Here is a 15,956-nt window from a genome sequence, read left to right as displayed (position 1 = left end):
TTTACAAACTTATACAAGACAAATTGAAAAATATTAGTTATCAACATTTTTTCTTACATTTATCCTTTATATAGGAACGTTCAAGGATGATGTTTAAATTAATAAATCCTATATAGGTCATGGTGAACCATCGATTGATGGTTTAATTACAGTAAAAAATAGTGTATTGTAAAATATAGTTAAGAGAACTAGACCACCAGCCACGCTTGCAAGTAACGAATCTGTGATTTCAAGCTTCTGATCCATCTCATTCACTTCTTCTTTGCTGATCTTCATATCTGAAACTGCAAAAAACGTTGAAAATAATCAAAATATAATATGAAAATCAAAACACATTGAGAAAGAGAAATAATATGTTTAGATAACTTTAACATTTTACCTCTTCAAAATTGTCATGATGAGAAATGAGAATGAATATATTATACACCACACATAATCACTTATTATACTTCCATTTTGAACATGAAAAATACTAAGTAGTAAAATATATCATATCAAACATATTAAAAAAATATAGTGATGTTATACGTATGGGTAGAGCTTAGTTGAGACAATGAAGAGTCATAATCTCCAAATTTTTTATAAAAAATTAGTAGTACTTTTTCAAAAAATAAAAATAGTTCAATTGATTCATATATTTTACTATAACTTAAAGTACCCAATTTAATTCTCATTTTTTGTTTTTATTGCACAATAATTTTTAATTTTAAACATTAAAAATATGTTGGATTTAGACTAAATTGGGTGAATTTTTGTTGACTTTCACAACACATCAAAATTAAAAAATAAATTCAAATCAAATAAAAAATTTATCTAACAAAAAAAGATAAGAATAAAAAAAATCATCTAACAAGCAACACTCTCTCTACTTTTGAATTTAAATGTAAAAATTAGGTATTTTTTATTTATTTAATTTAATATTATTTTATATTTTACTGTGTATTTAATTTAATTTTTATATGATAAAAAATATTAGAATATTCAATAAATATTGATATTATTGTATTTGTATAAATTGATAAAAAAAATTCAATATATATTATAAATTACTGAAAAATTTAGTTCTAATTCAATTATTGAAGATTTCAAGTCACTAAAGACTCTAAAAATACTATTATAAACTATTTTATATTTTTTATCTGTAGAATTATTTATTTATTATCTTATTAATAACAAAATTAAAGAATACTTATATTTATAAATTTTATTTTAATATAAATATTATTATTAAATTTTTATGTTAAATTTTTGTCCCCAAAATTTTATTTCAAGCTCTGTTACTAGTTATGCGTATAATTTTTGTGTATAATTCTCCTGTATATTTTTTATTTTAAATATTAAAAGTGATTCATAAAAAAATAATGATTGAGAAAACCTTAACAAAATAACCGCTATTAAGATTTTTAAGTTTTGGATTAATGAATAACTTTGAGCTATTATTTAAGTAGTTTTTTTTAAATAGAATATAATTAACTCTTGTCAAAAACTCTATCGGTCAATAAATCTAAAAAAATTAACTAACTATATATTTTCTTCTTTTCTTTATTAAATAATATTTGAATCTACAATAATTTCATACATATTACTCAAATTCCTCGTCACACAAGCTATTCAAAACGGCTTTAGGGAGGGGGAAACTAACACCTGAATCACGTTAAATAATTAATATTTTTATAGCTAATACTAAAAAAAAAAAAAAACAAATTAACTGAACAAATATGTTCTCCCTCTTGAAAATAGCATTATTGATTACATATCTTCTAAATAATTATTAGATTTGCTATTAAACCTTTACATTATCAACTTAGTTATATAAATTATTTCTATACATAAAAAACAAAAGATATAACCAAGAAAAGAGAGAATAACATACCCCTGACTTTTGGAGAAGAGATTGGTTTATTGGAGAGAGATTGGATTTCTTGATCAAGCTTTTGTAATGCTTCTCTAGCCTTATCTGGGTCTACTTCATATTGTTGTGAATCCTCCTTCACTGCATGAACTATGAAATAATTAGAAGGATTTGATATTAGCCTCTTATCCTTCAATAACATGCTGTTGTTATGGTCACTGTGCACTAAGTTTTCACATAGTGGTGGCTGCTTATAGAAGCAGAGAAGCTGAAGAGAAGAGAGCATTATTTCAAGTATAATGGGAACTAATGAAGGAGCTCAATTTTTTTTTTTTTTTTTTTGTCACACAATTTGAACCTCATCCAATTATACAACACAAGCAAAGGAGTTGAAGATAATGTTGTGCATCTTCAGGCTAGAGTGTGAAATAATGAAAGTGACCTTCTTTGATATTTTGCATTCTGTTTGTTTGGTAATGCGTGTAAGACTGTTTAGGGCATTCTAGTCATTTCAGCGAAATTTACATAGTATCGCATAGATATACTTTTTTTATTTTTTATTTTTTATTTTTTAAATATACCACATGCTCAAAGGGCATAAAATTTCACATAAAATTAGACCATGCAAAAAGTGGTCTAAAGAATATCTAATAATAAAACCACAGGTCACTACATGATTGCGAGTATAATCAAGTCTTTGCAATAGTCGCAGTATCCAAGTTTAGTTAATTGCAAACTTAAAAAAAAAATAAAATCAATGAGTTCCAGTGTTAGCTTAAAGTTCAAATTAGACTATTGGAAATAAATGCTAAATCATACATGTTATGTGAGTTGCTGGTGACATTGGTTAACTGTGCTAGCTCCTAATCTAGATATCTATTGTAAAATTCTTAAAACTTAAGAGTTGGTGAAGATAATAAACAAGTTTCTAGTTATGTTTTTCAAAATTTTCAAGTTTCAGCAGTTAAGATTATGAAAGATTTATATTATCATACTATAAAATAAATAAATAAAAATATCCTCATATCAGACAATTTGGAAAGCTGGAAGGTTTAGGGGTTAGGTACATTATATTAGTACAAGAGTTTGTCTATGAAACATGAGCAAAATCACCATATCCTATGCTTCTGAATCTGACTCTTCATCCTCGTCCTCGTACTCGCCATCACTTAATATCTCTGTCTCAGCCAGCCATTTGAAGCTATCATTGTCATGGTCTCCGTTGCTCATGCCTTTCTTTTGTCTTGGAGCCGTAAACCTCCTCAAGTTTTCCATCACAGTTTGGAGGTTCTCTGAGAAGGAAAGAGGCTCTTGGTTCCTAAAATCAATATCATCAACATCATCATCTTCCGACCATCGACTGATCATATTTATCGACAATCGTCTTCTGAACTTAAAACGACGAAGTTTCTTGAAAGATGACGATCCGGGTGAGTAGCAGCAGCTGCAAGAGTCAGCACAAGGACTTGAATTGTCAAGTACCTTGACACTTTTTGAGCATGATGCTTCTTTCTCTTGTACAATAGTATCCAATTCTTCCACATCACTTGAGGAATCTGTTCCTGTTGCACTTCCTTCCTCCACCCAATCTCTTGATACCCATATCATGTTCAAGGTTAAATCCATAAACGATCGAGATCCTAAGGTAGCTGTATATGGACATGAGAATTGGATATTAGCCATGTTTGTTTCTTTCTTATATACATGAACCCCCCAGTCTTTCAGGATGATGTCTGGTTCACACTTCACCTGGATGGACTTCCAACAATTATCATGTCGGAAACGAGCATCAAGCCTCTTCCACTCCTCATCTCTGAATAAAACTCGCAGGTCGCACAACAGCACATGATCTTCTGCTATATTGAAAATAAGATGTTGGCTTTGAACACTTACATGCTCATTGTCAATGAACAAGTGCAAGTTAACAGCATGATAGTTTATTTCGGCGAACACAAAGGCCAAAGCCACAACAGGGAACTTGCCACGAGCCCAGAAAATGGGAATCACACCATGGCCATGATAGTCCAACCATTCTGGAATCTCTGTTTCGGGCATCACAACTTCTAATCTATCAATCTCTCTGGGCATCTGTAACATCCATGGAGAAATATTTTAGCGCAATCTTTTATTTGTCATTTTTTTCTTTCGAATTTAATTTTGCTAAATGAAATGAAATATGAATGTGAGGAAGTAGTGAACCTGTGACCAAAGCGTACTTGATGAGTCAGCTGTTAAGGAATTGCAGTGTCTTGCATCTACTTTTTGAATACTAGAGGGCAGTGCTGGAATTTGCTGTAGCTTCAGGCAATAACTCACATCAAGAGTTGTCAAGTTAATAGATTCCTTAATGTACGTTGGGATTGATACAAAACAGTTTGATGACACATTTAATTCTCTCAGCTTTGGGAAACTATGTACAATCACATAAAGATCTTCATCTGATAGACTGGCATTGCAGAAATGCAAAGTCTCTAGATTTGGCCAGCACTCTGCTCTAGAATCGCATCCTTTGAACTGTGTAAATGATTCCCGAAGTTGAGGGCACCCTCCAATTTTTAATGTGACAAAATTTGGCAAGACAAATAGTTTACTTGGTAGATTTTGGAGTTGCTTACAATTTGACATATTTAAGTAACCAAGTCCACTAAGATTGGCAAAGGAAGGTGGAAGCTCTCTAATAGCAGTATCTTTCATACAAATTTTTAATGGCTTATCCATTGTTCCCACTATGTCTGGAAAGAATGCAAGTCTTCTACACATGTCAAAGGAAAGGAATTCAAGAGACGGCAAAAAGATTCTTGGCAGAAAACTTCTTAGTTGAATGCATCCAGAAGCACTTAAGTAAACAAGGTTAGGGAGAAAGCCGACCGATTCATCAACCTTTACCAGTTTCTTGCATTTATTAAGTATCAATTCTTTTAAATTTTTGGCTCCAGACACATCAGGAATTCTAGTGATGGATTGACAATAGGAGAAATTCATGTAGCTCAAATGCTCAAATTTCTGCAAAGAAAAAACCAATTGATCAATAACGGCAGCATCATAGCTAAATTGAATAAATTTTAAGCACTGCAAGTAACTGGCATCACCAACTTTACCTGAAATGGTTTTTTCAATACAAGAGGACTGCAACGTAAGTTGAAGGCAGCAATTTTCTTGGGATAAAAATCTGGTGGGAAAGATTTCGAAGGGAAACCCTTCCAATCAAGCAGCCTTAACTGGTTTGGTAGATGAATACGTCCGAATGAGAATGAGAAGCTTGTGTTCCGCACGATGAGAATTCTAAGCTTCTTCATCTCCTCAAAGGCTCTAGAAATCAAATTTTCTTCCAGGCAATCAAGCTTTATCCCTTCAATTTTGCTACTTCCCTTTAACACAAGTATATGTAAGATTAATCATTTATTGCTTGAAGGGTGTGGTTTGGGGTGGGGGATTCAAAATAAGATTCTGCTGATGTCTAATGATAAATGAATTGGATAGTTTGCATGTTATAAATAGAAAATCTTACTCTATTTTCAGTTAGTACTTGAAGGACATCTTCTCTAAGCCATAATCTACTACGTTCAGCGGCATCTTTTGGCGCCTCCTGCTTTACAACATCTCTACCCATGTCCTGTATTAGATCATGCATCCTCAAGTGACCATCTTCAACTGTTATGAGAGATCTATCAATAAGTATTCTAAGACCATCTTCCGTGTAGAACTCACACCCATCAAGTATTCTTTTCACATACTCCAACCTCTGCCCATTGAAGAAGCATGCGATGTCAAGAAAAATGTCCTTTTCATTGCTTTCTAAACTATCATAGCTTATTCTTAAAATGCTTTGAATATCTCTATGAGGATTCCGCTTATATTTCTTCAATGCAGACTTCCACTCATTTAAATCTTTGCCGATCAAATTAGAGCCTATAACTTTTAAAGCCAATGGAAGCCCTTTGGCATACCCTATTGCTCTAATGGAAAGGTCATGATAGTTTGTTACAGGACTACTCATTTTGAATGCATTCAGACAAAAGAGCTCAAGAGATTCATAGACATTTAACATTTTCATCTCATAAATGCTTTTGACCTGATGAGCTATTAGCAAATATGTATTCCTTGTTGTTATAATAATCCTGCTCCCGGAACCAAACCAACTACATTTTCCTGCCAATGCTCTTAATTGTTCCATGTTGTCAACATCATCAAGGACTACAAGGACTTTTTTTCCAGCAAGTCTGTCTTTCAATATAGAGATCCCTTTTTCTACGCTGCTAAACTTGATTTTTCCCTCTTCCAACAGTTCCAACAAGAGAGTTTGTTGCAGATGCACTTGCCCCTTGTCTTGATTTGAAGTTTTTCTGACATCGAAGAGAAAACAAGCACCTTCAAACTGGTTGCAGATGGTGTTATACAAAGCTTTCGCAAGTGTTGTTTTGCCAATACCACCAATTCCATAAATCCCCAACATGGAAGTGCTGTCACTAGACTTGAGATCTAGAAGTGACTTCACTTCCTCAACTTTAAACTGCAGCCCAACCATGTCCTCATCAATGTGTAACTGTTTCGAAGATAGTAATTTAGCATCGGCCTTGCAAACAATATCTTGAATGAACTTGTATTCATACCTGCATATATAATATGCAAATTGTTCTGGAATCATTATGTTGATCATGAAGAATTTTATTTTATTTTGATTAATGAGGATCTATTTCATCAAACGAAAGACAAAATAAGCTGCATCAACCTGTAGAAATAGATAATCAACTCAAAACAACTGAATAACGTAAAAAATAGTGGGAAATATAAAAATAATTTTAAGAAAACATAAGTTACATCAATAGACTTCTTATTTGGCAATTAACATTTCTGTATATCTGAATTGTTTCACTTTATTTGGTCTGTTTTCAATTTTAAGAAAATTGCTCATTTGATTTTGGGAGAGGATAGTTGTTAGTTAACACTCAAATCAGGGCTGTTTCACATGTATTAATAGCCACCAAAATGCAAAAGCCTTTATAAATGAGAAAGTAATGTTTCAATGACAACTTGACAAGTGAAGTTACACTCGCGCCTTAATCTAGTCCTCAATTTCGATTTACTCAATTTGGTCCCCAAAATTTCCATTTATTCAATTTGGTCCCTAACTTGGCATCTATGACTCATGTTAGTCCCTTATCTTATTTTCGTCACACAACCGTTAATGACGTGCTGAGATAAATTGTCGGCAGTCATGCTGCACTCCTAATGGCCATCTCAGGTGTCCTTGTAGAACCACAAACCCTAAACTCTAAACTCTTCAATGACCTTGCGTCTCACACTTAGAAAATCTTAAATTTGTTAGAGTACCAACAATTGAGAGAATACATAATATTTATTACCTTTTATATAATACAATAAACAAAAAAATATTATACCTCCATGATTAAATAATCCTTAAGACAAGGTTCGACTAGTATTTACTTACCCCTCTCTCAAAACATGTCCTGAAATTTGGGATACATCAAACAATGCTGACCTCCATTTTTTCACCTTCTCAGAGTCACAACCATACCTAAGTTCGTGAGCAGCCATGGCTTTTTCATAACTGTTTCTCTGATACCGTACATCAGAGGGAGCTACTTTGTAGAAGATTGGAAACAAGAGCATATTCTTCTCGTTCCGGCACTCGAGGATCTTCACGAGTTCATCAAGGCACCACTTGGAAGCAGCATAATTTTCAGAGAAAACAACAATCGAAATCCTTGAATGTTCAATTGCTTTAAGAAGATTAGGTCCAATAGAGTCCCCTATCCTCAGATTCTCATTGTCCATGAAGGTTTTGATTCCCTTGCGGGACAAAGCTTCGTAGAGATAACCTGTGAACGTGTGACGCGTGTCCTCACCCCTAAAGCTCAAGAAAATGTCGTAGTTACTCTTGTTGGTTTCAGAAGATTCACCTGAATCTGCATTTGCCATCTCTGTTATGAGGAGAAGAGCACTACAAGCAAAAGAGTGTACTTGTAAGTTGTAATGGTGTGCTTCGTGAAATGATTTGGAATCTGAAATTCTGAACTAAATTGCGTTTTACGGAGCATGGATTGACTCATTGACCAACTAAAGTTAACTTGCAATCATATTCCTTCTCCATTATCACTAAAGACAAAGTCATCCCTATCCAAAAAAACAACACTCCAAAAGTAAACAGGCGCGCTGCATATTAATAGTGTAATCAAGTTGGCCCAATTCTAAATAGAATCAAACGCATTAATGATAGTGAAAATACGCGCCCGTTCATTTACTCTACTTTTTCTTCTGCGCTTTTTTTTGTCGCTCGTTTACGCACAGAGCATTTTTTTCTTTGTTTTTTTTCGTGTTCCTTCTCTTTCACGTGTTTTCTCTTTATCGGCATTCTTTTGTTGTTGTTGTTGTATTTTTTGTCTTTTTCTCCTTTTCTTTCTAGTGAAGAAGCAGTAGAAGGTGAGAAAGAAGAGTTTTGAATAGTGCAGTATGAACCAAACACAGTATTCATAGTGAATCGAACACAGTACTCATAGTGAACCGAACATAGTACTCATGGTAAAACAATTGTATAGTATTGAGTGAACGAAACATAATCCATTATATAAAATTAAATTCAAACAACTTTCTGCAGAATGAACCAAACACAATACTCATGGTAAAGCGAACACAGTACTCATGGTGAACCGAATACAGTACTCATAGTGAAACAATTGTATAGTACTGAGTGAACGAAACATAATCTATTATATAAAATCAAATTCAAATAACTCTGCCTACAATTTACATATTATCAATTCAATTCAATTCAATTCAGTACACCTCCATCCATTTAATTCAATTCAAATTAGCAATTGCATTCCATTCAATTCGATTCGAAATTGAATAATCCAAACTTTGTCAGTTTGATTCGTTTCAAAAGAGTAATCCAAATTACTCTCCTATTTACCAAAAAATTATGAACCCATAAACCCTAAACCCTAAACACTAAAACCAGAACTCTGAACACTGAACCCTGAACCTATAAACCCTAAATCTCTAAAACCTAAACCATAAACCCTGAACCCGAACCCTGAACTCTGAACTCTGAACTCTGAACCCTGAACGCTAAACCATAAACCCCTAAACCCTGAACCCGAACCCTGAACCTGAAATCTGAACCTTGAAAGCTAAACCCTAAACCATAAACCATGAACCCTACCGTAAACCCTAAACCCCTAAAACCCTGAACCCTAAACCCTAGATACCTAAACCCTAAACCCTCAACCATGAACACGGTGAATCAAAATTAATACACGGGGCGAACCAAAAGTTTGAAACACATTGAACCCCTGTACACTGAACCCTAAACCCATAAACCCTAAACCCTAAAACCCTATCGTCATTCTTTTGTTATTGTTGCTGCTGTATTTTTTTGTTTTTTCTTCCTTCTCTCTCTGCTGAAGAAGCAGTAGAAGGTGAGGAAGAAGAGTTTTAAATAGTGCAGAATGAACCGAACATAGTACTCATGGTGAACCGAACACAGTACTCATGGTGAACCGAACATAGTACTCATGATGAACCAAACACAATACAATTGTATAGTACTGAGTGAACGAAACATAATCCATTATATAAAATCAAATTCAAACAGCTTTCTGTAGAATGAACCAAACACAGTACTCAGGGCGAACCGAACACAGTACTTGTGGTGAAACAATTGTATAGTACTGAGTGAACGAAACATAATCCATTATATAAAATCAAATTCAAATAACTCTGCTTACAAATCAAAATCACAAAGGCCACCAAACCGAACAATATTCATGTGGTGAATAAATGGTGATTAACTTTCAATCAACAAGAATAGTATTTCTCCATGCAAAAGAAGTACTGAACAGAGTTATTTGAAATATTATTCTTTTGCATGGAGAAATACTTCTTTTGCATGCAAGAATAAACTCTCTTCAGTACTTCTTTGCATGGAGAAATATTATTCTTGTTGATTGAAAGTTGATCACCATTTATTCACCACATGTACATTGTTCGGTTCGGTAGCCTTTGTGATTTCGGTTCACCAAATGAATGTTGTTCGGTTCGGTGGCCTCCTTTTACTCTGTTCAATGTTTAAGATTATTGTGATAGCATACAGCAATCTTTCCCTAGCTGTCTCAACGTAATAACCTCATTCAACTAATTTGAAGTTGAATAATTCATTGTTTCCATTCAGAAGTGTAGATCGAAGAAGAAAACGAAGAAGAAGAAGAACGACGGAGCTTATTACGTTGAATTCAATGCAGATCAATAATGAAGAATGCGAGCAGAGAAGAAAAACGCGAACAGAGGTGAACAGAAGAAGAAGAACGAAAACGCAATACGTTATATAAGGCGCGTGTATAACGAACGACTGTGGGGTGGGGGAACACGTGTGTGGAGAAAGTTACTTGGATAACATCCATGTATTTTTTACATGGATGTAGAGCTTTTTCCTAATTTTTTTATTTTAGGACAATCTTTAACTTTTTTATTTCTGGACAATACGATTTTTCTGTTAAAAAATCCGTTAAATAATAACAAAAATTAGTTTTGTGGGAATTTTATTTATATTTTGTGGGAGTTTTAAATTTTCACAAAATTCTTTTCAACAATATAACTAATTACCACCATTACTACCACTACTTTCTTCATCCTCATTATTATTACTCCTACCTCTATTATTTTTATTAATTTATCATCATCATTATCTCTTCTACCGTCATCATCACCAATATCAATATTATCAACATTAAAATTCTCTTCTTTCATTTTTTATTCGATTTTATTTTTTCTTTTAAAAAGTATTTGTATTACAATTACTTTTTTTTTCGACATCATTTTCATCAATGGTTTTTCTCTACTTAACCCCATTGGTGAAGGAATTTTTCAAAAACAAACTTATTAATAGTTAGTGGAGATTTAAAACCCCCCACAAAACTTTTTTTTAATTATTTAACGGATTTTTTAACAGAGAGATCATATTGTCCTAAAATAAAAAGGTTGATGGTCAAAGTGTCTCTTTTGTTTGGACAAAGATCGCTTTGTTCTTTGTGAAAATGGACAAGGAACGGATTGAGTGTTTACTCTATTCTAATACTCGACAAACTTTCGTGCTGCGCCATGAACGACTTAGGGCTAATCATATACTTTAAAATTGTAATTTTTGGTGTTTTCGAAAGGTTTGATTTTTGTACCTCAAATTTTTTAATTTTTTTTACACAAATTGGACAGTTTGATTTTTATATCTCTCACAAATTGGACGGTCCAATTTGTGGGCCTTTAATAAATCGAACGGTTTGATTTCTACTTTTCTAATTAAACGATTTCACATTTGAGAATAACACTCCAACTATTCACATTTTAAAAAAACATCATTACCACCCCAATATCAAAAACAAAATGTTCACGACTTAGATGTCGAACATTTATATTTGAGATAAATTAGTTTTTAAAAAAACATTAATAAAATTTTTTAGAATAATAGACATAAACATATTATTTTTAAAGTCAATGAGTTATAATTCAAATAACATAATTTTTTTATCCTCACTTATAGATTTCGGGTTTGAGTACCACTCTTTTTTGAAAAAAAAAACATTTTTTTTAAATTAATTTCTATAAAAAAAATTAATTTGAATTAATTTGTTCATATTTATTAGGGCAAAAAATCCAATTAAGCCAAGGGGAGCACAAATTACATGATTAAGCCAATCTGAAAACGACTTCATCAATCAACCAAATCACATCTATATGTAATTCGAAAGAAGTAGATTCGAATTACATTTGTATATAATTCGAAGGAGCTCATTTCGAATTATTCACAAACACACGATGACACTAATTCAAGTCTTCTTATTTCGAATTATGAAAAAGTATAATTCAAAGTAGGTTGTCTCGAACTACACTTGTGCATTATTCCCAAAGTAGTTCGAACCTAGTTGATTCGAATTACTAACATTTCGCCTCTAGTTGTAATTTGAATGGGGTTGATTCGAATTACTAGTGCTTTTTATTGTATTCCATATGTATATTCAATAAAGATTACATTTAATAATACCCATAATGAATACAATCAAAAATACATGCAATAATAAATTATAATATTATTTTTTTAAATTTATTATAATTTTTTTATACTTTTTTTTTAGTATATTTTTTAATATTATATAATTTTTTTAGTATCCTATTTTAGTAGGTTATAATTTTTTATTATTATAATATATTATTTTTTCTAGTATCCTATTTTAGTATGTTATTATTTTTAGAATTATAATAGAAAAAAATTATAACATACTAAAATAGGATTGATAAATACTCTAAGCTTTGTTGAGAAAGAAAGGTGCAATCTTGGAGTGTCCCAATTGTGGATTGTGACAAAGTGTTTGTATTTTGGAGATATGAGTTAACTTGGTTTAGGAATTTTTGGGTTTGGGATATTGATTTTTGGAATGAGAAACGGCCATAGTCAAATATGTTGCCATTTTGATTTGCAAGCATGTTTTTGCAATAAGAAGGGTCTATCTGCTAAGGACAAAGATGTCATTAACAAAAAGAAGGGAAGAAAATGGGATACAAAAAGATTGATAAGAATGGAGAATTTCTTGAAAGCCATATTGGGATCTTATTGAGAATGTGTGAGAAAAAAAAAATCAATATACAATTATTATTCATTTATATATAAGCCCAATATGTTCATAACAAATTTAAAAAAATAATAAAAAAATAAGATACTAAAATATGTTAAAAAAATATTATAACCTACTAAAATAGGATACTAAAAAAAATATTATATAATATTAAAAAATATACTAAAAAAGTATAAAAAAAATTATAACAAATTTAAAAAAATAATATTATAATTTATTATTGCATGTACTCTTGATTGTATTCATTATGGGTATTATTAAATATAATCTTTATTGAATATCCACATGGAATACAGTAAAAAGCACAAGTGTTAGTAATTCGAATCAATCCCATTTGAATTATAACTAGAGGCCAAATGTTAGTAATTTGAATCAACTAGGTTCGAACTACTTTGGGAATAATGCACAAGTGTAGTTCGAAGCAACCTACTTCGAATTATACTTTTTCATAATTCGAAACAAGAAGACTCGAATTAGTGTGATCGTGTGTTTGTGAATAATTCGAAATGAGCTCCTTCGAATTATATACAAATGTAATTCGAATCTACCTCTTTCGAATTACATATAGACGTGGTTTGGTTGATTGATGAAGTCGTTTTCAGATTGACTTAATTATGAAAATTTGTGCTCCCCTTGGCTTAATTGGATTTTTTGCCCTATTTATTATCTTAAAAAAATTTATTGATATATTTTTAAGAATTAATATATTTAAAATGTAAATTTTTAAAAATTTATTTGCCATTTATTCTTTAACTTAATATTCATTTGGCTTTTTTATTTTTTATTTTTGTACAAAAAATAGATTTTGCTGGATAAGAGGACGTTTCGACTATAAAAGTAGAGATGTGTAAGCTGAAATCGAAGAAACATGGTACAAAGAGCGTCGAAGTTGAAAAGTAGTTATTGTCTTTTCTTAAACATCAAGACTTGCTACTCGACCATCAGGACTTAGTAGAGAAGATGAGTGCGAAATTTGAGGAACAAGCTGGAGAAACATGGGACTTAAAAACTAAAAAAGACATGAGTGTCAAAACATAGAGATCATGATTTTTCATGGTCAAGACAAGGTCATAGTTGAAAAAACGAAAGAGCTAAGATAGTTGGCAAGTCTATTTCCATGATATATAAAGAGTAGAAACTCAAAAGAGTTCGAAGACTTCAATCAATAACACTAGATCATCACATAAACTCATAAGATTCTCAGTCTCTGCGACGCAATGGAAAAACATGAAGTGCAAGTGCATGTGAGTATTAGAAATCAATTTTTAATTTATTTGTTTTTGTTTATTTGATTCATTTTCGTTTATTTTCTTTAAAGTTTTGTTATTATTTTTTTATCAATATTTTACACTTTTATTGTCTTTTTTATTTAATTATTTATTCTTTAGTTTTTTTTTTTTTAATAATTCTGCCACTAGTAATTTTAACATAAAATTACTTTGATACCATAATAAAGTAATTTCAAAGTCTAATTTACTCTTTTTCAAATGAGTCATATCTATTTACCAATACTTAGAATTTTAATACAAGTTCGTTTTGATATTACCTGTTGAAGTCGACCAAAAAACGAGTAAAACAATTTTAAATATTAAAAATGATTGATAAAAAATTAAAAAAAAAAGTAAAAAGATAGTAATTGAAAAAAACCTTAACAAAGTAACTGCTAGCGTAGTTTTTTTAAGTTTTGGATTAATGAATACCTTCAATCCATTATTTAAGTAGTTTTATTAATAGAATATAATTAACTCTTAGTCTCTTAACACTTTATCGGTCAATAATTCTAAAAAAATTAAGTAATAACTAATAACTATATATTTTCTTTTTTTTATTAAATAATATTTGAATCTACAATAATTTCATACATATATATTACTCAAATTTCTCATCACACAAGCTATTCTAAGCGGCTTTAGAAAGGGAGAAACTAACACCTGAACCATGTTAAATAATTAATATTTATTATGGTGTAAATTTTAAATTTTATCTACACATGTAGAAAAACAGGTGTCAAGCAGAAAAAGAAAAACTAAAGATGCAACAAGATCTAAAAAGTTAGGACCCACAAAAACTGAAAAAAACTTGTAATAATAAACCTACATGTTTTTGAATTTGTTGTTAATGATTCTCATCGCCATTTTTTTAACAAAATTTATTTGCAATCATATTAAAAAACTTAAATTACAATAACAATATAAATTAGGCTAATTTACAATATATTATACTTAAAATATTATCGTCTCTTGCTCATATTACTTTATTTATTTATCACAGTCTAATAAAAAAAATTATTTAATTAAAATTAAAATCTACTTATAAATCTATTAAAATATTATTATTTTTCTTTTGCTAACAACACAATAACAGTAGAAAACTACAAAATAATTAATTCATATTGGAAAATACTCATGTATAGATATTTAATACTTAAACTTTTAACTAATAATATCATCTAATTTTGTATAAGGTACAAATATAATACTCGCTAATAATAAAACTCTAAACACAAAATTAATATAACAAATTGACAAATGACTTCAGTATATCACTAAAATTCAATATTTTAGTGCATCGATTTTTCTACATGCAATTGAAGTGAAGCGATCTTTATAAAAAAAAAATAAAGTATCGTTTTTGTCTCCAAATTTGGGGTAAATCTCAAAGTTGTCCCTAACATTTGAATCGTCCTATTAAGTTTCTAACGTTTTAAAATTAATTCAATGTTGTCCTGTCGTTAGGAATCTGTTAACGAAATTGACGTCGGGACAAAATTGAGACGATTTTGAAACGTTAGGAACTTATATAGGACGAAAACGTTGGGGATAAAAACGATACATAATGTTAGAATATAATTAGGATCAATTAGGATCAATTAGTATTATTTAGTATATCTGAATATTTATTATAGGTGATTACGTCTTTATTATTACGATTCTCTTAGCCCCTATAAATACCCTTCTATATTGTATCATTCTACACAACTTGAATAGACCTTGAATACACTTTTCAGATTACTCTCTCAGTCTCTTATTTCTAACACATAAAAATAAATTTTAATTTTATCCTTCACTAATATCAATCTTTTATGGTACAGAGTTATTCAATTATTTTTTAATCACATTTAAGTAAATTACACTTAATCACATTACTTTGATTTTAAATAAATTTATTTTTTTTTTACAATTTTACTCTTAAAAATTTTTACTCATCCTGAAATATTTGTAAAATGACTAGAATCACATTACTTTATTGTATTTATATCATTTTTTTCTCCACAAATTTATGTACGAGTCATTCTACAAACATTTTATGATGAGCAAAAAATTTTAAGAATAAAATTATAAAAAAATAATTTTATTTAGAATAAAATTAATGTGATTAAGTGTAATTTACTTAGATGTGATTAAAAAATAATTGAATAACTATGTACCGTAAAAATTTGATATTATTGAAGGATAAAATTA

The 15,956-nt window shown here is 30.4% G+C and overlaps 2 protein-coding genes across 2 annotated transcripts; both read right to left on the bottom strand.

Moving 5' to 3' along the window:
- Positions 1-2,241, bottom strand: LOC112720073 (uncharacterized). The gene is made up of 2 exons (XM_025770878.2): positions 1,874-2,241; positions 1-284 (listed from the first exon to the last, which is right to left on the bottom strand). Exons 1-2 carry the CDS (start codon positions 2,136-2,138, stop codon positions 118-120), a joined length of 432 nt encoding a protein of 143 aa, XP_025626663.1. The 5' UTR covers positions 2,139-2,241; the 3' UTR covers positions 1-117.
- A 575-nt stretch (positions 2,242-2,816) lies between these two features.
- Positions 2,817-8,057, bottom strand: LOC112720891 (TMV resistance protein N). Its single transcript, XM_025771982.3, has 5 exons — positions 7,302-8,057; positions 5,361-6,462; positions 4,951-5,220; positions 4,052-4,855; positions 2,817-3,940 (listed from the first exon to the last, which is right to left on the bottom strand). Exons 1-5 carry the CDS (start codon positions 7,790-7,792, stop codon positions 2,972-2,974), a joined length of 3,636 nt encoding a protein of 1,211 aa, XP_025627767.1. The 5' UTR covers positions 7,793-8,057; the 3' UTR covers positions 2,817-2,971.
- Between the last annotated feature and the right edge of the window lie 7,899 nt (positions 8,058-15,956).

Source organism: Arachis hypogaea, chromosome 11 (genome assembly GCF_003086295.3).
Source record: "Arachis hypogaea cultivar Tifrunner chromosome 11, arahy.Tifrunner.gnm2.J5K5, whole genome shotgun sequence".
Classification (NCBI taxonomy): Eukaryota; Viridiplantae; Streptophyta; class Magnoliopsida; order Fabales; family Fabaceae; genus Arachis; species Arachis hypogaea.
Note: the sequence above shows the minus strand (reverse complement) of the source record. Positions and strands in the feature narration are given on the sequence as shown.